This window comes from Ooceraea biroi, chromosome 7, assembly GCF_003672135.1.
Source record: "Ooceraea biroi isolate clonal line C1 chromosome 7, Obir_v5.4, whole genome shotgun sequence".
NCBI lineage: Eukaryota > Metazoa > Arthropoda > Insecta > Hymenoptera > Formicidae > Ooceraea > Ooceraea biroi.
The window spans coordinates 191453-213266 of record NC_039512.1 but is presented as its reverse complement, the minus strand read 5'-3'; the positions used below and the strand labels follow the sequence as shown (position 1 = coordinate 213266).

The 21814-nt window shown below is 38.1% G+C and overlaps 6 protein-coding genes and 1 long non-coding RNA gene across 12 annotated transcripts; 3 read left to right on the top strand and 4 right to left on the bottom strand.

Moving 5' to 3' along the window:
- Positions 1-680: 680 nt before the first annotated feature.
- On the bottom strand, positions 681-6639 carry LOC105288029 (mitochondrial coenzyme A transporter SLC25A42). Of its 3 annotated transcripts, none has more exons than XM_011353978.3 (6): positions 6491-6639; positions 3616-3852; positions 3002-3330; positions 2649-2914; positions 2151-2325; positions 681-2059 (listed from the first exon to the last, which is right to left on the bottom strand). In XM_011353978.3, exons 2-6 carry the CDS (start codon positions 3751-3753, stop codon positions 1918-1920), a joined length of 1050 nt encoding a protein of 349 aa, XP_011352280.1. In that variant the 5' UTR covers positions 3754-3852; positions 6491-6639; the 3' UTR covers positions 681-1917. The 3 variants fall into 3 exon arrangements, with proteins under 3 accessions (XP_011352280.1, XP_011352281.1, XP_011352279.1); XM_011353979.2 differs by lacking the exon at positions 6491-6639 and adding an exon at positions 6207-6484; XM_011353977.2 differs by lacking the exon at positions 6491-6639 and adding an exon at positions 4148-5199.
- Positions 5023-6424, top strand: LOC109611570. Its single transcript, XR_002193993.1, has 2 exons — positions 5023-5114; positions 5194-6424. It is a non-coding gene; the product is annotated as an uncharacterized LOC109611570 (long non-coding RNA).
- Positions 6640-6851: 212 nt separating the features above from the next.
- LOC105288024 (splicing factor 3B subunit 2) lies at positions 6852-9871 on the top strand. Its single transcript, XM_011353972.3, has 3 exons — positions 6852-7096; positions 7331-9385; positions 9465-9871. The coding sequence occupies exons 2-3, from the start codon at positions 7340-7342 to the stop codon at positions 9531-9533; spliced, it is 2115 nt and encodes a 704-aa protein (XP_011352274.1). The 5' UTR covers positions 6852-7096; positions 7331-7339; the 3' UTR covers positions 9534-9871.
- Positions 9872-10007: 136 nt separating this feature from the next.
- LOC105288025 (GPI ethanolamine phosphate transferase 1) lies at positions 10008-13582 on the bottom strand. The gene is made up of 8 exons (XM_011353973.3): positions 13199-13582; positions 12750-12970; positions 12435-12660; positions 12056-12341; positions 11538-11982; positions 11005-11350; positions 10542-10926; positions 10008-10469 (listed from the first exon to the last, which is right to left on the bottom strand). The coding sequence occupies exons 1-8, from the start codon at positions 13486-13488 to the stop codon at positions 10050-10052; spliced, it is 2619 nt and encodes an 872-aa protein (XP_011352275.1). The 5' UTR covers positions 13489-13582; the 3' UTR covers positions 10008-10049.
- A 175-nt stretch (positions 13583-13757) lies between these two features.
- Positions 13758-15322, bottom strand: LOC105288023 (putative OPA3-like protein CG13603). 2 transcript variants are annotated; one of them, XM_011353970.3, is made up of 3 exons: positions 14957-15322; positions 14612-14797; positions 13758-14545 (listed from the first exon to the last, which is right to left on the bottom strand). In XM_011353970.3, the coding sequence occupies exons 2-3, from the start codon at positions 14751-14753 to the stop codon at positions 14037-14039; spliced, it is 651 nt and encodes a 216-aa protein (XP_011352272.1). In that variant the 5' UTR covers positions 14754-14797; positions 14957-15322; the 3' UTR covers positions 13758-14036. The 2 variants fall into 2 exon arrangements, with proteins under 2 accessions (XP_011352272.1, XP_011352273.1); XM_011353971.3 differs by having other exon boundaries at positions 14612-14790.
- Positions 15323-15349: 27 nt separating this feature from the next.
- On the top strand, positions 15350-20117 carry LOC105288022 (N-terminal kinase-like protein). Of its 3 annotated transcripts, none has more exons than XM_011353967.2 (13): positions 15350-15521; positions 15982-16191; positions 16383-16529; positions 16617-16745; positions 16838-17049; positions 17165-17255; positions 17369-17851; positions 18058-18279; positions 18391-18643; positions 18741-18905; positions 19025-19305; positions 19715-19823; positions 19911-20117. In XM_011353967.2, exons 2-13 carry the CDS (start codon positions 16078-16080, stop codon positions 20042-20044), a joined length of 2340 nt encoding a protein of 779 aa, XP_011352269.1. In that variant the 5' UTR covers positions 15350-15521; positions 15982-16077; the 3' UTR covers positions 20045-20117. The 3 variants fall into 3 exon arrangements, with proteins under 3 accessions (XP_011352269.1, XP_011352268.1, XP_011352271.1); XM_011353966.2 differs by having other exon boundaries at positions 15350-15674; XM_011353969.2 differs by having other exon boundaries at positions 15375-15395.
- Positions 20118-20228: 111 nt separating this feature from the next.
- Positions 20229-21796, bottom strand: LOC105288020 (probable glucosamine 6-phosphate N-acetyltransferase). Its single transcript, XM_011353964.2, has 5 exons — positions 21678-21796; positions 21349-21466; positions 21187-21249; positions 20979-21106; positions 20229-20896 (listed from the first exon to the last, which is right to left on the bottom strand). Exons 1-5 carry the CDS (start codon positions 21690-21692, stop codon positions 20654-20656), a joined length of 567 nt encoding a protein of 188 aa, XP_011352266.1. The 5' UTR covers positions 21693-21796; the 3' UTR covers positions 20229-20653.
- Positions 21797-21814: the final 18 nt, after the last annotated feature.

Sequence of the window (21814 nt, the reverse complement as noted above, 5' to 3'; positions counted from 1 at the left end):
AATACATATTTATTATAATTGACACGTTAGTTTTGATAATATTCACTGAAAAACCAAGTATGGCTAAAAAATAAATTATGCATTATCAAAGAGATGGCAATTTGTTAAAAAATCTATTATTTAAATGTAAGACATTAGAAAAAGTAGAGAAGGCACGGACTTTCCGCATCGATGTAGAGTCTATTTGTTTGAACCGATGGATGCGAGATATAACCGTTCTCCACTTTTTATATTTTATATTTTATACATACTTTCATTTCACATTTTAATTCAACATAAAATAGTACAGTACTTAAGAATACCTGAATATTTAAAAGTACTTGATTGCGAAATACGAGTTAAATATTTGCATATAAATTACATCATCACAAAATAGATTCTTGCATAAAATAGTAATTATAATTCATAATATTTAACACAAAAGTTTTCGTTTAATGGTTTTATGTATGAAATGTAAATTTATTCTTTAATGTCGACATATCAAAGTAAAAATTGTTATTGATAATTAATTGTTATAGTTAATTAATTGTAACATAGAGTTACGACGTAAACTTGTTTATAACATTTCAAACTTTAAGATTTATTGTCTTTATCAATTGTCATTGTCAGTCGTTTTAAAGAAGCAAATGACATGGATTATTCATTGCGATATCCAAGTTAATTAATTATTATATTGTAAATGATAATCGAATAAGATTTATTTGAATTTCTCTCAATTTTAAACGCAAACGTTCTCTTTGAGACTGCACATAATAATATTTCTGCATTTTACATGATCATAAAACATTTTACATGATGATAAAAATCAGTATTTCTCTCTTGAGAATTTTCTTGAGTATTTTTATTTTTAAAGTAAAAAATATATTGGAAGTGTCGCAGTTTTCGATTACATATGCAAAGTCTTTGGGTGCAAAGTATATTAGCTTGTTGTATCGTACACAGAGCTCGCAAGATGATCAAAGCAAGTTTGAAATCATATTCCGACATTAAATATTTCCAACCATATCTATTTATATATACACATATATACACACACACACACACACATATATATACACGTGTGTGTGTGTGTGTGTGTGTGTGTGTAAAGGTTATTGAGGCAGCTAGAGAAACGATACTTCTCTATTATTATTATTATTAATATTACCAAATCAAACAGAGCACATGTTTTGTCTGTGCACATGCATGTGTATTATGTCTCTCTAACTTTAACAATCTCTATAACGTTTGGAATAACAGTATGTACATAATATTTAACAATTTGTACTAATGATCTCTCCTGCTGCCATTTGGAGAAATGCCCTCACAAAGTAAGTCACAGAGCTATTCTCCCGTCACATCGTTATAATTATTAGAAATCATTACAAATGATACAACTAATGCAATATTTCATGTCATTGTCAGACAACGATATTTTGTGCATGATTTTTCGTCTTCTTTCTTTTTTTATAAAGTCATTTTGGAGAGGTTCATGCTGAAACTAATTCTAAAATAAATCTTTAACACGTTGGCTGCCGCAGTGTACCATTTTCGGTACACACTAAACTCATTTTCAGGCCAAGTGATATTTTTATCGTAGATAAAATATCGTACAAGTGCAAGAGAATAATTGTTGGTATCATTATTACGTACGTCTCTTATGATGTCCATTAAGTTGCATCAAGTTTCATTATTAAAAAATATATTTCCAGCTGAGAAAAAGCGAAAAAGTAGATAATTTTTAGATATTTGTAAAATTAAAACGTGTACAAGTTTTGGTAGACGTGGCCTGAAAATGATAACTACTGAAAAACGGCTTGGAACATGTTAAAATAATATCTGTTACATAATACATAATATGTACATATATAATATAATTATTAATGATCTGTCTCTAATCTGTCGTAAGGCGTAATAGTATTAATCGTTCTGTCAATTCTACGTTTCCTTGTCTTCAGAAATGATCTTTCTCAGCGTGTCTCGTATCGTATCGTGCGTGGCAAAGCTGATTCCAACGGCAATGGGACCCTTTACCCAATTCATGCTCAAACCTTTGTAAAAAGCCATTATTCCTTCCTCCCTGTAAAACGCAGAACGTGATGATTTAAAAATCGCTGAGCAATGCTCGGTTTAGAAGACGGTTTAAAGTTTAAACAATATGCTAAACTCACGTGTAAATTTTCACGATAGTCGACGTGATGGTGTGATAGTGCTGTCCCTTGATCGCCGACGTCTGCATTCTCCGCCGCACGATGTCCAGTGGATAGCTGCTTGTCTGACCAACCATTCCAGCGATACCGCCGCAAATGAGCGAGGTCGAGAATCCCGGAATAGTCACCGTGTGCACTGTTCATCGACACGTAGCCATCATCGAACATGAAGCACGCAGCACTTCGAAATACGCCGCCGGTCGGGCTTGTCTCGACACGAGCGCGTCGCTATTAAAGTAAGTACTGTCCCAATATCACGGGGAAACAGGGTGCCCCCGACGTGCCCCACCGGTACCCTGCTTTACGATCATATACAACAGCCACTCTCATTCGTATAACCCACGACTCTTTCTCTTTTCGCATGTGTAATATGTGTGCGTGTGCGGGTGTGTGAAAATTCCGCCACCGCCGGCGGGCATCGAGTCATCAAGAATTCATCAAACGGACGTGCCGACTCACCGGTTAGAAAATTTCTCAGCATGTCGTATGTGAAGAAGCTGCAGCCCGCGTATGGGATGACACCAAGAAGCGTGGCAGTGAAGCCGCGATAGTACGCCAGGATTCCTTCGTCTTTGTAGATTCGCCAGAATACCTGTCGCAGAGTCTTATACTCGGCTTTCAGAGTCACCGCCATCCTCGCGCGCATCAGATCCAACGGGTAAGTCATCGTTTGCGACGTTACGCCCGCGAGGGAACCCGCAAGAAAACTCGCCCATGGCTTTTTACTGCAAATCAATAATGTCTTTAGATTGATTTTATATCTTTATATCTACTTATATCAAATCGTATCAAATACGTCTTTGGAATTATACCTTTCCGAACCGTTTACATTAAGAATTCTTTTCCATTGTTCGTGTGCCGTAAATTGCACTGCTGAATACGGTATGATCCTGATCATGGTAGCGCTATTTCCACGCCACAAACTTAGAAGACCCTCCGTGTGCATCGCTTTGATTATAAAGTCCACTGCCGCCCTGGCCGAGTAAGGCTGCTTCGAGATTTGGAAGTTGATCTTTGTGCGATCCAACGGTGCTATCGTCGTCTTCGCCAGAGCACCCGCTATCGCGCCGGACACCAAACTCGTCCAGACTCTCTGGGTATTCGAAATATTCTCCTTTCCCGTACATTTTTTCTGTTTCACCTGCAGAATATGTAGGTGCAACGTTATTTATTATAAATATATTCTTACTTCTATATGTAACGTTTATGTTGAATATAACGTGTAATTAATATTAATAACCAATATAATTCTGCATTAATTATTGTTAGCATATTAGCATATAATTTGAGAGCACATTATTAGTTTTCCATTAAAATTCCACAAATTTACAGTGTTTTACAGTGATTTGATATATATGTAAGTACACATTTGGCTACTATAATAAGCATTTATTAATATGCACAAGAGCATTTTATATTTTCTTACCGTCACGTCCACATCTTCTCTTTCCATTGGTGTATTCGATTTGGTAAGTAATGTCGACGAGACGTGTTTTCCAGCAACCTGAATGCGCTCCAGAACAGCTTGACCACCTTCGCCGGAACGAGCTGCATGCCCGCTCATCTCTCCTTGCAATTGCTGCTTCGTTACCGAGTGACTCTCATACAGATTGTCCTTTCGCGTTTCGTACTGGTGACGCACACTAGTACGTGCAAAATAGTACTGCAAACATATCGTATCTGCTTTACAAAATTGTAGGTAGGAGGAGTGACGCACGGATAAAGTACATCTTTTTTAATCAGCTACGGCCTGAATGTTTACACATCGCATTAAGATACCGGAAAAGAGTACAAGTTAAAGATTACAGATTCACAATTTTAGAAACGGATTTTTATCGATCTTTGCTTCTTCATATACATTTCCACATATATTTACATTTCGTTATCAACGAGAATTTTATTTTATCATCTCTATTTTTCTTTCTTTGCATAAAAGTATCATTTATTTATAAACTTACCACCAGCACTCGCAATCCAGTCTTACTACTTACTAAGTTAAATACACACAGTGGTAATTCGATGTACATATGTATAAAATCCCAAATGACTAAGCGCTATATTTTTTTAGATACTAGTTGAAGAAAGATAAAAATCCGACTGGCAACTATTAACATTATTGGTAACAAATAGTTCAGCAAGAGCTCGAGCTAAATGTTATCATTAGTTCATACTGGATAGATAACACTGACATCAAAATAGGATCAGAGTACGCGCTGTAGTCAGTTAAGTTGATGGTACTTGACTTTAGAAACGCGGAAAAAGGCGAACTCTCCAGAGTGAATCTTTGCGGATAACGCGCGACAGTTTTCCTGATGAATATTTATATTTATTTCTGAGGAGCGAAAAATAGCCGTGATATAAATATACGGAACGCTTCTAACTGTGGATTTAGAAAGAGGGAGATTTCAACATCAGTGGCGATAATTCAACAGCATCAGCGTCGAGGAAAGTGGCTTTTGCAATCGCTCCTTCGATCGTTTGAACTTTATCTCACGTCGCCAACGTCCTTCTTATCGCGTGTTGTAATATAGCAATCGTCACGTGTCGTAAAGATATACGATACAGTGACCAGATGGCTGAATTTATGCATCGTCATCACGAAATATCACGCACTTGTGTGCACTTGTTCGCAGAGACATAAATCAAAACAAGCCTAAGAAAATGAAACGACAAGAGAGAAATTTAGTTTTCAGCTAAAACGGATTTGGATCGCTCTGAAGGTGATTAATGACGTCACAGTTCTATCTCGAGTTGATGCGAGAGCAATCGAAATGTGAGCAACATTTGCTCTTGATGCGTGTCAGGAGAGCTCGTACTATCAGCTTGATAAATAGTACGAGTGCTCGCGAGAGCCTTTCTACAATAAGCGCAGATTGAAAAACAATTTAAGAAGCTTGCGACGAGAACTCGACTAGATCGTGTGTGGTAATCTAAAAAATTTAGCTCAACTTTGAATACGTTCCCAGCTAGATACGAATCTATGCAAATCGCATTCAATTTCCAGAGAGTAATCCAATCCCAAAGCGCAAACTGCAAGGAGCGTCACGGAAACACGATGCCGCAAAAATGTGACGGTCTTACATAACGTTATCTCTGTCTGTTATCGACAACGTGAAAATCTACTTGCTAACGATGTGAGAGCACACGAGTGGATTGATTATGATGCCAGCACGTGGAAACACAAATTACGATACGTAAGCGAGTGCATTATCATATATGCGTGGTATTCTACGTGGAGTGAACTCGGATTAATAAATTAACATGAGAAAATAGCGTAAATGAAGAGACATAAATGAATTTATAATGAGACATACGTTAATACTGTTAGCGTGGATTAGCATTTTTATTACTAATTTAATAAAATGTAAGGTATTTGCTCGTCTTCGAGAGTTCGATGTTTCAATTCGAATACAAATGATTAGCGTCTGATATGTAAGAGAATTATTTCAAAACTTCATTAAATAATTTACCATTTAAAGAAATCACTGGCGAGATTGGCGAGACAAAACGTCCGTATTTCAAATTATTATTAATTTAACTTATAAAAAGTTAAATTTCTACTGGAGAGCAACTAACATTGATTAGCAGCATTAATGTAGTCCGCGATGCATTAATAATAATTAATTAAAATGGAATTTCGATTTGCTGCCGATTATGCGTTTGACTAATACATTTTAATGAGACGTTGCAATATTTATTAAAGAATTAAATCAGGAATTCGATAACTGAAAATATAAATGACTTGACAAAATATATATAAAAAAATGTTCTATTCTCTGATCGTCCTTTGGACTTTGCGTTATTTGCGAGGTCGGTAATCAAGATGTCGTCGGTGCAAGTGACTTTGAGTCAATTGCTCCGATCTCAGCTGACGTTTGACGTGCAATAGCGTCTACGTGTCTCTCTATTTACAGTTTGGCCATCGTGGATCAGGGAGATGACAGTATGTCGCCGTGCAAAGTGCGTCAATAATAAGGGCTGCGGTATACATAACCGACAAACAGTCATCGAACGTACACTTTATGCAATCGAATACCACATTCGGTGTATCGCGAATGTATATCATGTACTCGCACGCACGTCAACGCGTCATGATCGATTCGCCCACGAATAAAACACCCGAAATCCTCTTGTGCACCATCTATCCCGCCTTAAAACTGACCGCTTCGCGGTACACAAGTGTCGGCGCACTGATTATTCGGCCCGACGACGACGAGTGGAGAAGGAAAAAAAAAGCGAATCAAACTCCTATTTTCCTCGTTGATTGATGATTTACTAATGACGTATTAACGTATTTGTACCTCGTTGTCTGTGTTCCGGACAATAATAAAGTTCCCTCGACATGCGCTCACACGCGCAACAACGACCAATCACACCTTGCGTCCGTTGCGTACTGCGAGCTGCAAGCTGCGGGCTCCGCGAGTCGCGACACTCGCGACTCGCATGATTCCGCGGAAGCATGAACAATTCCGCTGTGCAACACACAATGCCCCTCCCATCGTGTCGCGAAGTCGAAACGCCAGTGGTCATGCGTGAAGCAGTAGTGCCAACTATGTTATCAAAATCCCCCATCACGGATGACATTTTTTAGGTTATTTGATTCTCTCTTCGAATCAACCAATTCCGTTGGATATTTTGATTTCCATAGTTTGCAGATGGAGTTTCCAGTCTCTACGATCAAAGTACTCCTTGACTTGCGCTCGTCGTGCAGATGCCAGGTGAATTGAAACGAGTGGTAACTGGTAAATCAATCGCCGGGAAATAATTTTGATCGAGTTTGATGCCCAGTGAGATATATAAATATTATACATTGGAAATTATATGTATATGTACCGTTATCTGTATCATCAGTATACACGTCAAGTCAGATTCCCTCAAGGCTCCAAGAGTCGTTCAGAAAGTTTTAGGTATGAAAATATATTTTGAATATGTTTCATTCCATTTTTTTTCTTTATGTAATTTTTAATGTGCCTACAGCCAATACTGTCGCGGCTTTTATGTTTCATTCCAAACGTGTATTTAGGTTAGAGTGCTAAGCTTAATTAGTATTAGGCGAAATCGCCAAGTTAGAGATAACTGTTACTAATTGTAAATTCTATTACAGTTTTGTTGACCATTTCTAAAATCTTTCTTTGTTTTAGCCATCAATTATGGATACTAAGACTCTTCCAAGTCTGTTGAGCTTAAAAGTAGCTCCTCCGTCAGAGTTGCAGAATCAAAATGTCGATAATGGAATTGAAGAGGACGGTGGCTCCGTTAAACTTCCAGCAGCTTTGGAGCAGGCTTTGGCATTCAAAACGGAGAGAGCCAAGGAAGTAGGCGGCGATCCTAACGACGTTGTTTCTCTAAATAAATCGCCAAGGGACGATAGCGAGGATGTATCCCAGATAGAAGACGTCATAACGGAATTGGAACCAACTGCGGAGAAGGTAGAAGCCAAATCGAACAAAACGAAGAAGAAGAAAAAGTCAAAGAGGAAGAAGCACAATGCTGAGAGAGAGAGGAAGGACGCCGAGCAGAAGAAGGATAGTGCAGAGGACGCTAAGAATAAGGGGGATATGCCAGAGATCGAATACATACAAGAGATACCGAGCATACACGACCTAGAACCAATGTACCGTCAGTTTGCCAGAGTTTTTGAAGCTTTCAAATTGGTAGAACCAGAACCGAGTGCAAATGACGCGGCTGACAAGGGTGAACCTATCGGGCAGTACCCGCCACTGACCAGTATACAAACTACTGGCACCGGTGTGCCAAGTAAGGTGCCTCTGTTGGATGATTTTGACGATGAGGCGAATCAGCAACAGCAGCAACAGGGCACTGGTGAGAACGGCGCCCCGCGTCTATCCAAGCGAAAACTCAAGAGACTCACGCGATTGAGCGTAGCGGAGTTGAAGCAACTGGTCGGCCGCCCCGACGTTGTCGAGATGCACGACGTGACCGCGCGAGATCCAAAGCTGCTTGTGCAGTTGAAGGCACACCGAAACACGGTTCCAGTCCCGAGGCATTGGTGCTTCAAGCGTAAGTACCTTCAGGGCAAACGAGGTATCGAGAAGCCACCGTTCGATCTGCCAGATTTCATCAAGCGCACCGGTATTACGGAGATGAGAGCGAGCTTGCAGGAACGGGACGACACGCGTACGCTGAAGGCGAAGATGAGAGAGCGAGCGAGACCCAAACTGGGCAAGATCGACATCGACTATCAGAAACTGCACGATGCGTTCTTCAAGTGGCAAACGAAGCCGCGTATGACCATTCATGGGGATCTCTATTACGAGGGCAAGGAGTTTGAAACGCGGCTTAAGGAAAAGAAGCCCGGAGAGTTGTCGGACGAGCTGCGTACGGCTCTGGGTATGCCAGTGGGTCCAAATTGTCAGAAAGTACCGCCGCCGTGGCTCATAGCCATGCAACGTTACGGTCCACCTCCGAGTTATCCGAATCTAAAAATACCAGGCTTGAACGCACCTATTCCAGAAGGTTGTGCGTTCGGTTATCACGCAGGTGGATGGGGCAAGCCGCCCGTCGACGAAACAGGTAGACCTTTGTACGGCGATGTCTTTGGTATGTCTCGTACATCCGGTGCAGACGCCATGGACGAGGAGATAGATCGGGGAATGTGGGGCGAACCCGAGTCGGAGTCGTCTGGCGACGAGGATGAGGACGAAGACGCGGAAGAGGGCGGCGAAGGCGGTGAGGGTGAAGGAAAAGACGGGGACGGTGACGCGAGCGGGTTGGTCACGCCTGGTGCGGAAGGCCTGATAACACCGAGCGGTATCACGTCGATACCGACTGGCCTCGAGACTCCGGAGACCATCGAATTGAGGAAAAAGAAAATCGAAAGCGAGATGGAGGGCGGTGACACACCGGCGCTGTACACAGTACTGCAGGAACGCCGCACGGAGGGCCTGGGGGCCAGCATGATGGGCAGCACGCACGTGTACGATATGACGGGTGCGGCGGGCGGGCAAGCACCACCATCCGTGATCGCTGCACGTCGTGGCGGAATCAGCAGTAGCGCGAGCGATGCTAGATCAGAGAAGGACGGAGCGGTAGAATTGACGCTGGATCCTAGTGAGCTTGATCTAGACTCGGAAGCGATGGCGTCGAGGTACGAGGAGACAATGAGATCGAGACAAGCGCATCTCAGGAGGGAAGATCTATCAGATATGCTGCAAGATCACGTACAACGGCAAAAGGTACGTATTTGTGTATAACAAAAATTATTAATTATTCTCTCTACACATTGATAGTGATTTATATCTGTTTCTGTTTCAGAGCAAACGTAAACGTCAGCAAATCCAGGACACAAAGACATCTAAGAAATATAAAGAATTTAAATTTTAAATTGCTGTGTCATTTCTCCAATTATATGTATTATACTATAGTAAGTAAATTGTTTGAGATAGCACATATAAAATTAAATTTATAATATAAACACTCCTTTAACGATACTGTGAAACAATTACATTGTTTGATAGTGATACCATTTTTATATTATTATATTTTCACGTTTCACGCTATTTGAATGATCGATGTATTGTACGATGATGTTATAAGTAACTGAATATTTTGCAATATCTAATAAATACAATTATCTATTTTTATGTAACACAAGCAGATCATACAAATACTGTATAAAGAATGTAGATCTCTCTTTGATCGAATATATGTCAGCACATACGCAAAAAAGAAGTGTGTTTAGTATAATTTTTCTATCAGTGTATATACAGATATTTCAACATAATGGCAGTGATAAGTACATGTATAGATATTTCAAATATTTCAGTCATTTAACATATATTGTTAACGTCGTCGAAATCAAAATTTCATATTAAACTTTATTTTTTGTATCATGTCATATCATACAAAATGTGTTTTGTGACGTAACAGACCAGTTGGTAATCGTTCTAAATGCAATTTCATGAGCGGACGCGAAAGACATTGTAGCAATAATAAGAGACAAGGAAGAGTAATAGCAATAATAAATTTACTGATAGCGCTACCAATATCGAGCCAGCTACCGTATGGCGTGACGCAATACATTAAAGGTAGCGATAAGCAATCGCCTAAAAAGAGAACGGCTAAAGAAATGGACTTGGATCCTAGAGCGTAGCTTGCGCATCCAACTATTATCAAAGGAATACTCAATTTAACAAGTATTAAAGACGTCATCAGAAACGGGGAGAAGACGGTGACGAAGTGACGCGTCCAGGATGGATCAAACGAACTAATGCTCGCCATATTGCCCGTGCCGAAAAAGCATAATAGTGTGTACAACATCTACAAAACAATGTTAAGGATGTATGTTATATGTAAATTAATAAAAACTTGTATATTTAAGTAAAAGGATACAAGGAGCGCCGCTTTAGTCAAGTCCTTCGTGGTCAGCGCATCTTCCGAGGTGGTCTCCAAGATGGTTGGAACAGCTTGCAACCACCAGAGTAAATTGATCGTAAGTGTTAGGAAGAAAAGCGGTTCGTAGGATGCGGACAACAACGTAAGCGGGCAGAACAGTCCCAGCATTATGCCCAGCATTCTGCTTTTAACTTCCGTTGGATGATACCAAATGCACAATGGTGTAGTCAGCAGAATGATCCACGATATCCAGAAACGACCATCGATAAGTTCCGTATACACGAGACTTGTGACGATCAAACGTAGAATTTCTATTATTTTTCGAGTCCGCGACTTTTCATTGATGATCACTATCAACATCGTTACACATATGCCAGACATCCTGAAAATATTTGTCAAGAAACAATTTTCAATTCTCTTGAACGACTCTACTTAATGATGATATATCATTTTGACTTACACAACATAAACGCGTGGATGTGGCTCCACGACTGGGAATAATGGAAACACAGACAGCGCTAGAGATGTCCAAAGCATAGGAGCTTGTATACTCTTCAACTGTGCTCCCTGTATCAATATGGTAGACAACATTCCTATGCTGAGAGCAAATCTATATGACAATCCAATAAATAGCATCACCAACAAAAATAGCGTCCCTCCAATTTCCATGAAAAATTTCCACCTGCTTCTCCACCTGCTCGCTTCAACTACAGGCGTCGACGTGATTATGGCAACGATGGCAAACCATACGGAGATTATTGCGAACGATGCGTAGCACGGTAATCTCCAATTCCTGCAATCAGATACTGAGAGCAAAAGTTAATGCCTAATGTCCAATTTCCAAGTTTACAGATTGGTGCGCAAGAGTTTTATTGCATATGTCAAATAAAATTGCAATTACATCTCAGATCTCGGAGTAGTTTTCATCTTTTGCACCAATCTTTTGCAATTTCTATCTTATGATCTGTATTTCATACAGAAATTTTTTCTCACCTATATAATTAATTAATGTTATTATCAATAAACTTGCAAATCCGATGTTTGTTAATAACAATAGAGAAATTCGCAAGTATCGACGTTTTACTCCAGCTATTTTTAAGAATAATATAATTATCCAGCCAAGCCACATTATTGACAGGCATATTAAAAATCGCGTTCGTTGATATTGTCTGAAAAACGACAAAGTTTCTTTGCTAAAAACAATCGCTTTATCGCCTTCTTCAATTGCTTCCCCCATATTTCCTCTCTTCAGATGTTGCTCGATTTCATGAATTTTCTCATTTAACTGCATCTCTCGCCAATCGGTAGGACCGCTATTTCCACAACTTAATGCACGGTTTCCGATTACTTGATAGGCAAGTTGTTTCACGTTGCTAAGTAAAGCATGTGCAATATATCCCTGATAATCCGCGTTGAAATACTGCCATGGTAATGCACCCTGTAGTAACATTTTCCAAACTGTATTACTCTATTACACTATGTATACATATAGAAGATATATTTTTATTTACTTCATTGTTTGTAGGAACAGGAATTCCTATTAGAGACGCTATCAGTGGAGCTATACTCGCTTGTTCGACGTCTTGACGAAAGCCAAATGACTTTACACCTGCTCCCCAAGCAATCAATGGTGTTTCAGTCTCGGATGGCAAACCACTTCCATGAGATCCCCAATCAGTCATTCCATGATCCGCTGTAAATACATAAGCGGTGGTACCTTTGCCAAAAAAGGTTTCTGTCACGTTCACAGTCTGCTCGATTCGTACGTCAACATGATTCATCGTTTCAATGTACTCCCTGCAACATTCTCTTCTGATTAATGAATTTGCACTTGTGTAGTTTGATAATAACAATTTACTATAACAATTTACAATGAATCTAAAACAAAACCTGGAATATGGTTTCTTGGCATGTCCCACAGTATCACATCCGAGTAGATGGAAGAACAGGATGACTCCATCCTGATTTCTCACTGTCTCAGATGCCAAAGACTGTAGCCATTCTAAATAGGCATTGAACACCCACGAGTCCAGACGCATTGTTCGATTATTCAAGTTTGCATCAAAATCCTGCCATGCGGAAGGATAACTTTTCCCGTAAACATTCTGTTTGCTACCTAACTTTTTGACATTTTAATATAAGCATCTTTTAATACATGCGTAGTGAAGATTAACTGTGAAGATTAATTGTCTTCTTGTACAATACCTTTTGTAAACATTGGAATTATATCTGGACTGCCCCAAGCCCACGTAGCATGACTTTGGTTAAAGACAGAATCAAAGTCCACTGGATTTTCCTGCCAGCCTTTGAAAATGGCACTGGGATCCTCGTACAATCCTGCAGCGATTGCAACATGTCCTGGTCTCGATTCTGTAGGTACTCTTGTGTGAGATATTCCCCAAGCTCCCTTATTCTCTATTACGTCCCTATGAAGAAGGTACGCAACAAACTGGTTTTAAGTATAAATATACATTACTAACATTCATCAATTAATAATATAGATTTGTGACTATATACAATAAGATTAGTATTATAAAATCTACCAACCAATTTAATTTTTTATTAGAAGTAATAAGAAGACTTGATCAAATTGAAACAATAAAGAATGCCATTTTTTTGAGTGAGATGAAATGTTTAACTTTCAAAGAGGATACCTGAGATAAGATGGTGGCTTATCTATGAACGTCTGAAACCTCAAACCGTCCGCTACGAAGAGCAACACTCTTTTAGCTGGTGCTCCATTCGGTGCTGCTACAATTGGCAATTCTTTGATGATGGGTGAATGAAAGTTAACGTCGAGTACACCCCATACTAGAATCAAGTGCACAATCAATCCCCATAAACCGAATAAATAATTTTTGCCCACTTTAATCCATTGCCTTTTGTATTTTGCCGAGTCAGACAATTCACAATCTGTGATGTCAAGCCATCTTTTCATGAGCATTTTTAACAATCTTTCAAATTTAAAAATTGACACAGTACATTACCGCATAGGCATACACGGTATATCAGTCTTATCACAGTTATCGCCATCGACACAGTTATCAGCTATCGATATCAATGCAGTTAACGACATCTATCATTCACTATCGATACTTTCCTTCAAATTTCCGTCGGTAATTCATTCAAGTCATGGACATAGAACTACATATAAAAGAGTGAAACAATTTAATAAACTGCTGTATATTATATGTGTATGAAGATTATAAGCTGTTTCCCTGTGTAAACTTTATTACATCACACGTATCTACATTTGCTTAAAATTATTTAAGTATACAGTATGTTTAAATATACATAACAGACTGCAACTCGATCCAAGTCAACATGTATATTGTACAAGAAAGTTTCATCATGTATGTACATTTTAGCTCTGCGAATGCATCTTTTTTAATGTCTCCAACTAGCAGTTAATATCTTCATTTCCTCAAGCTTTGTAACATTACGATCTCAAGATTATCCCAAAGTTATGCCAAGAAAAGTATAAAACTTCAATTAACTAAGTTTCTCCGATTTTACATCGTTTTCGTAATACACTATGGCGCGTTCTATCAATGATGCGTTTCCACTTTCTGCTCCCGCTGCATTTCTACTATTTTTGTTCTCTCTCACGTTGCCTTCTGAACTGTTACCGCTAATACTCGTTTGCGATACAGGACTAGGAGTTTGTATTTTGTGCTTCGTGTGCTTGGCCAGTTCATTGATCGCACTCTGCAAATAGTGAATTTGCGACTCCTGTTGTAAGGTGACAGTGTGTAATGCCTGAATATCATCTGTAAACTTTTGTATCTGCATTTGTCGGATCTCCTCTTTCTTTGCTTCTTTTGTGGATTGCCTGTTGTATTCCAGTATCAAACACGCGCCAGCAACGCTGAAAATAATCACCTCGCCTATCAGATTGGCACCTAACTCGATTGCCATAGCCTCGTTCAATTTAGCCACTTTTGTAGGTTTACCAAGGTTCATAACATACATCTTCGCTTTTACCTCTGTCCAGTGATAAACTGCGAATACATAAAATGTCAGTATCTCATAATATTGCACAGATACGTGAATAAAGATATACTTACACTGAGCAGGTGGTATGATGATGTAGGTCCTGAAAAGTGGATGGTTCTTGGCTTGATTGACGAGAAACTTGGCCAAAGGTTTGCTAATCTGTTTGACGAAGAGCACACCCAATTTGAGGGCTGGGAATACACCGACTGGCATTTTTGTTGATTAATGTTACCACAATTTCCGTGATGCCCTGAAACCTTCAACCATATAACACACGTAAAGTCATATCAATTCGTTGTCAGTACGTGACTTTTGGTTGGTTCATTGTCAATATCAAATTTTGAATAATAAATAATTTCATGGTTACATAGTTCGACAGATCTGTCATGTTATTTCGTAATCGCGGATCCTCTCACCTCTGATTATTTTGGAATATGATTTAAGTATAAATAGGTATGAATATCATATAATTCATGTCATAGCAGAAATCCCTATGTTTCTTCGAGTAATATTTACAATACTTGTACATGTTTTCCTGCTAGCAAATATCTGTTAAATCATATTTCAACTTCATCATTAATCGGTATCGTAAAATCCGCGAGTAAAGAATCTCTTCGTTCAACACACAGCGGATCAACGAACGACACGCGAGTGAAGTGTGAACACTGATCTTTATAGATAGGTTGGCCAGGTTGAGCCATGACGTTGGAACGTATGTATGTACGGTATGTATGTGTACATACACCTACGCAAGTAGGTCCCTACGTCCATAGGTTAGGTGCTTTGAAGTAAGCTGCGAAAATACTTGCATAAAGCAATTTCCCCATCGAATTCATGAAAACTGTCTTCAAATAAGTATGTAAACAGTACATACAAGATACAATTCATTTGCGTTTGGTTGAGTGAGAAACTGAGAAAGAAAAAGGAACGGACGTCAGGACGTACGCTGTCAGAGCGAGGCTTGCTGATCGTGCTCTCTTGGTAGATGATGTCATGATTTTGTTGTGAGATTTTCGTGTTCTTCGATTCGTGTATGTTAAAATGACGTATCACATGTCGCGCCTGTTATCGGATGATCTCGAAGAACCCGCAGCATCGAATTCGCGTATTCGTAACCCTTTTGTATCTTTCCGGGTGAGTAGGTGCAACCTGCGATATGCTCGTCTACAAGCGCGTTTCTTCTTGTTAGAACATTTGTTTCTAGAGATTAAAAACGACATATTGAACGCGATGAGTAGCCCAAACAAAAGTATATGAAACAACTTGTTTTTCATATTTATGAACAGATAAAATGTATGCATTTCTGACGCAAGTGTATCACGGATTCTCTGTAAATCGAAAATTATTACTTACCTAAAACGATGCAATATAACAAGGAATAATGAATGAAATAAGTTTATAAAAAAAACTGTTTTTAAATTTTTATTATTTTGTTTTATAGATCTGATGCACACCCTTGATGAGAATGTCGATTATGTATCTCGTTGAGAGTTAAGCATAATCTATACATGTGTAGATAAAATTTATACACTTTACAATGTGGTCCTTTTTCTCGAGAGATCCAGCTAAGGATTTCCCATATGATATAGGAGAACCAATTCCAAGCTTGGAAAACAAAAGTATTTGGACACTACACAGAGCTAAAAGAAAGGTAATTTAAATTCGGATGTGAGAAAATAATATTATAAATATAAATCTAAATATATTGCACGCAATATGTAAAGTTATGTTTTTTTTTATTCTGTAATGTATATTTTATATACTATATCTAACATTTTCATTATATAATTTAATAAATCAATGAAAGTATGATTTTGCCTCATTGTAAGAGATCCTTTACAGGGCGCTACAAGTGGTGAGGATGTTTCAGTTTTCGTTTTTGATGTTAAAAATGGAGGAGAGCAACAGTTGGAAATTGCACGCTCGGCCGTCAAGAGGCTTAAGACGCTTAGGCATCCAAGTATACTTGCGTACCTCGACAGTCTTGAGGTGTGAACATTTATCGATTTATCTTAGCATCTTAATAAATCCTCTATATAGAGTGTAATCTACTATGTATGTGTTTCATTGCTGTAGACTGACAAAATGGTTTACTTGGCAACGGAGCGTGTGGAGCCATTACATAATCGTTTGACGCAGAAATGTAATTCTGAAAACGAACCTAAGAAGGAATTATATTTTTCCTGGGGTATATTTCAAATTACAGTACGTATAAACAGATATGTGCATTATATTTCTAAACAGTGTCCATTGAAAAGGAGAAATTTGTAATATATTTTATTTTGTTTTCATGACAGAGAGCACTGAACTTTTTAAATAACGATGGGAATTTACGACATAACAATGTCAATCTATGGACAGTGTTCGTTAATGAAGAAAGTGGCGAGTGGAAACTTGGTGGAGTCGAGTATATGACAGCTGTAGATACACCATACAATTTATTACCTGCTACTTTTCAAGTGTATCAACCACCAGAGGCTAAAGAAAGTGCAAAACCAGTGACTAAATGGTAAATAATCATATTGACCAATTGTATCAACTTTATAAAAATTTCGATAATGACCATTCAAATTTTATATTAATTTTAATACTGTGAAATGGAAAATGAATGAAAAATAAAATAGTTCAGTGGATATGTGGGGACTTGGCTGTCTGATTTGGGAAACCTACAATGGCACCCTCAACACAAGTTCGCAACTTAAAATAACAGGTCAGGTAAGTTGAATGCTTACGCCTCTATTATATTCCCTATTACGTTATACCGAGTTGTAATCCTAGAGTTATAATCACAGTGGATTAACTTAGGATTATACCTTTCTTTCTTAAAGATTCCCAAGCAGATAACGGCGGTATATCGAGAATTGACGGGAGCTAATCCGGAAGGAAGACCAAATCCAGCAGACGTGATAGCACGTTGTCGCAGTAATGGAGGTTTCTTCAAGAACGATCTCGTTGACGCTTTGTTGTTCCTGGAAGAGATTCAGATGAAGGAGAGGGGCGAGAAGGGACGATTCTTTTCGCAGTTGGCGGGTCAGTTAGATTCGTTTCCCGTTGGTGTCGGTAGATACAAGATCCTGCCTCAATTATTAGCTGCCTTCGAGTTTGGGGACGCAGGAAGCGCGGTGTTACCGCCGCTGTTGCAACTTGGTTCTCAGTTACCTGATGTCGAGTATCAACGTCGGGTGGTGCCCTGCGTCGTCAAGTTGTTCGCTTCGAACGACAGAGCGACGAGATTACGCTTACTGCAACAGTTGGACCGATTCGTCGATCACCTGCAATCGGCAACTGTTAATGAAGCTATTTTCCCCCAGGTATGAAAATACTTTCTCAACATTTATACATTTTATTAATATTATATTATACGTTGCGTTGCGGTGAAAGATACTTTGGAGAAATCCTATTTTCGGCAATATAATCAGTGGATTATATTAACTAATGTACAAGATCCAAGATTCAAGATTTTTTAAAGAAACAAGAGACTTAATTTCTTATTTCCGTTATTAATAATTCTTTGCAGGTAGCAAGAGGCTTCCTCGACACAAACCCTGCAATCAGAGAAGAAACGATAAGATCGGTTGTACATTTAGCGCCAAAGTTAGATTATAATAATCTTAATGTCGAAACTTTAAGATACTTTGCAAAGCTTCAGTCAAAGGACGAACAAGGCGGTATTCGCACGAATACCACAGTTTGCCTTGGAAAAATTGCTCAACATCTTCACCCTCAGATAAGGCAAAAAGTAATTATACGTACTCGTACAATATTCTTAATTTAGTTTTAATACAATGACCATAAAGTAACCATAAAGTAATATAATCGTTATTAAATAAACTTACATGTAATCTTATAGGTACTGATCGGTGCGTTTATTCGTGGCACTCGTGATTCTTTTCCTCCAGCTAGAACTGCGAGTATACTGGCTCTAGCTGCAACGCAGCAATACTTCCTGCTGCAGGAAGTTGCAAATCGCATTCTACCGGCACTGTGTCCGCTTACTACAGACGTGGACAAGGGTGTACGAGACAATGCATTCAGAACCATTCGAGGTTTCTTATCTAAGCTTGAGACGGTCTCTGAAGATCCTGGTCTTCGCGAATCGATGGGTCAGTATACACATGGTTCTCAAATCTCTTTAATATTAATATTTTTGTAATATTAAAATTCTAGAAGATAGATAACGATTCAGAATAATGTTTGTAGAGGCGGATGTAAACACCGCGACACCAAGCCTCAGCAACGCCGCGGCAACATGGGCTGGATGGGCTGTTACAGCGGTCACAGCGAAATTCTATCGCAGTCAATCAGACACGCCGAAATCGTCAAATAACACATCGAGGATCTTATTAAATAAACCTGCTTCCTTAGGTTCGCATTCTAATATCATATACGTACTCATTCCTATAATTTCCATTTTTAAATATCATTGAAACCAGCCTACCTATTATTACCTTTCTTTGTTTTCTGCTTTTTTTTATTTAATTTAGAACAAGCCAGTAGCTCCCAGAGCAGTGCCAGTACGACTGCCACTACGAGCAGTGCAACGAGCATGACGTCCCTTGATCCTGATCACGAGCATGACACGCAAAATACACAAAATACAAATTCTGATTGCGATTGGGATTGTTGGGATGCCGATAACTGGGGAGACATGGAGCAACAGCCTGCAGCTACGCCATCGGTGCCATTGAATCCAGCTAGTAGTATATCGCCATCCGGCCACTCCCCTAAGGCAAACGAGCAGTGGACCAGCCTTGAGGAGGAACCGGTTTGTCACTTGACATTTTACGATATTTTTGTGCCAAGTCAAGTTTCGCTTTGAATATCTACCGATACATGTATAGTAGCTATATGCGTTTCTAAATTTAAACTGGAAACAAGTCGTTTAAGCAACTTGCAATCTTCTTTTTCTTATCAAAAATAACTCTCCAAAAATAAATATCAATACAATATTAGAAATAAGCACTTAATTTACGGAAATTATATGGTTAGATAAATTTTTTTCATATAAAATTTGAATAATTAATCCTTTAGTATCAGATATTACGTAATAGTGAAAGTGACGTTCAATCAAATATTTCTCAAAAAGGAATTGATTTTATATAGTGATCTATAAAATTTATATGTATAAATGTGATCTATAAAATTTATATGTATAAAACATTTGTTTATTACAGGAAGAAGAAACAATCCAAAGTGTTCAAAATAAAAATGATTCTTCCGAGGTAGGATGGGAGGATTCAGAGTTTCAACCTCTCGAGGATGTTCAACCTGTAGAGCAACCAGGTACATCTAGCTTGGATTTTTAAATAATACAACGCGCATATATCGTCTTATTATTTATCGGAAATAATAAATTTTTATGAATCGTAGCCGTACCTACTGGAAATAATAAATTTGAAGAGGCCAGAAGAAAAAGAGAGGAACGCAAACTGGCTAGACAAAGACAGATGGAAGCGAAACGGGCAATAAGAATACGACCCAGTACATCTCCGAAGAAGATTTAAGCAAACCAATTATACGCCGTATATACTAATATGTACCATTGTACATTAAGTGAATTAAATATTACGATACAATGAAAGTATTTTCTCTATTTATAACTTGTCTGATGTGGAAAGTTCATCCAAAAATGTTTTCTATAATATTATTTATTAATATTATATGCATGAAAAAATATACATATGTTAAGTAAAATTAATTATTTTATTTAACAATTGCTTCTTTTTACAAGCTATATAGTTACATGACTGTATGCTTTATATGTATGTTATAGACTCCACCTTTTTTTTTTAAATTAGAACTAGAGAGGATATATTAAATTAATGAATATTAAGATACACAAACGACATAACATATTCAATACATTTTGTTTCACATAATCAATGTCATAAATTCTTTTTTATAAACAAAAACTACAAAATTTTTTATCTATTATAAAATGAGATAAAACTCCATAGAAAACACAAATTGCACGATTGTTTTTCTACTTGCAAATTGGTCAAGGATAATGTAATATTTGAGTTTCCTGTCCATATGGGTAATGAGTCATAAATATGTAAGAGGAAATTCGTGATTGGTCGTTATCAGATAGGCGATAAAACAGTCGTGTGTTACTATAAGTGAGATTGTTCAGTGGCTTTCTCACCATGGAAGCGCATATTGAGATAATTTGCATTGTTAGGTTCACGCTTGAAACCGATATTCTCGTAGAATGGCACTAAACGATCTATGCAATCCAAAGATAATTTGTAACAGTGAAAATGGCGTGCTAGCTGCACTATGATTGTCACCACTAATTTTCCTAGCGACTTGCCTCTGTAAGTGTTGTTGACTACCACATCTTCTAGGCGTCCCCGCTGAAAAAAAAGATTGCAACTTATGTCATATTATATCATGTTTATTATATTTTAAGAAAGACAAGAAAGTATGAAAACTTACCATGCTACAATTATGAATAAACTTTTGCTCTACGACTAATGTCGCGCACCCAATTACTTTTCCAGCATTCGGATCCTCGATAACAACAACGTAGTAACCACCAGCAGTCTTCATACTGTAGAATCTATCTAAATAAATGATAAAAATAAAGGAATTATCCTGTTATTTCTCTAGTTTAAGAATTTAATTCTAAAGTGTGTTAACTTACTTAAAAATTGTTCCTTGGTAACATTTCCAACATCGGTCAATTGAGAGAGAAGCACCATGAAACCTAACATATTTAATAATTAATAAATGAAATCGAAATGAATGATTTAGGTGAGAAACTTTTTAATATTAAAAAAGTTCTTAAAAATTGCATCTACTTTACCTTTTTCATAATCTGTGTTTTTTAATGGTCTTATGAGTAATCCAGGAACATGCGATATTGGCAACCTATCCAATATAGTCGGGTTAAAAAGATTAATTTCATCCTCAACTGAATTTTCCTGCATGAGAAAATAAAGAAAATATTAAATGACATTATCATTCGACAGATTCAAACAAGTAAACAGTATGGTTTCACTCTCCTACCAACCGCTTATACACAACAATCTAATAGTACAGGTAATTCTTGTTTAGATACACATTTTTTTAAAAATTATCGAGAAGCATTCTCGTAAATTCGCAACGTAGACAGTTAACGTATGGATGTCGTACCTGCGTTTTGCTCATGTTCGCTACACGCGTTACGCACTTTCACAGAGCTCACTGCGGCTGAACGTTCAACCGTCAAGTTGTCAACCTCTCTCCACGTAGAAAGCTCTACATTTGACATAATCGCTCGTCTGTGCTCG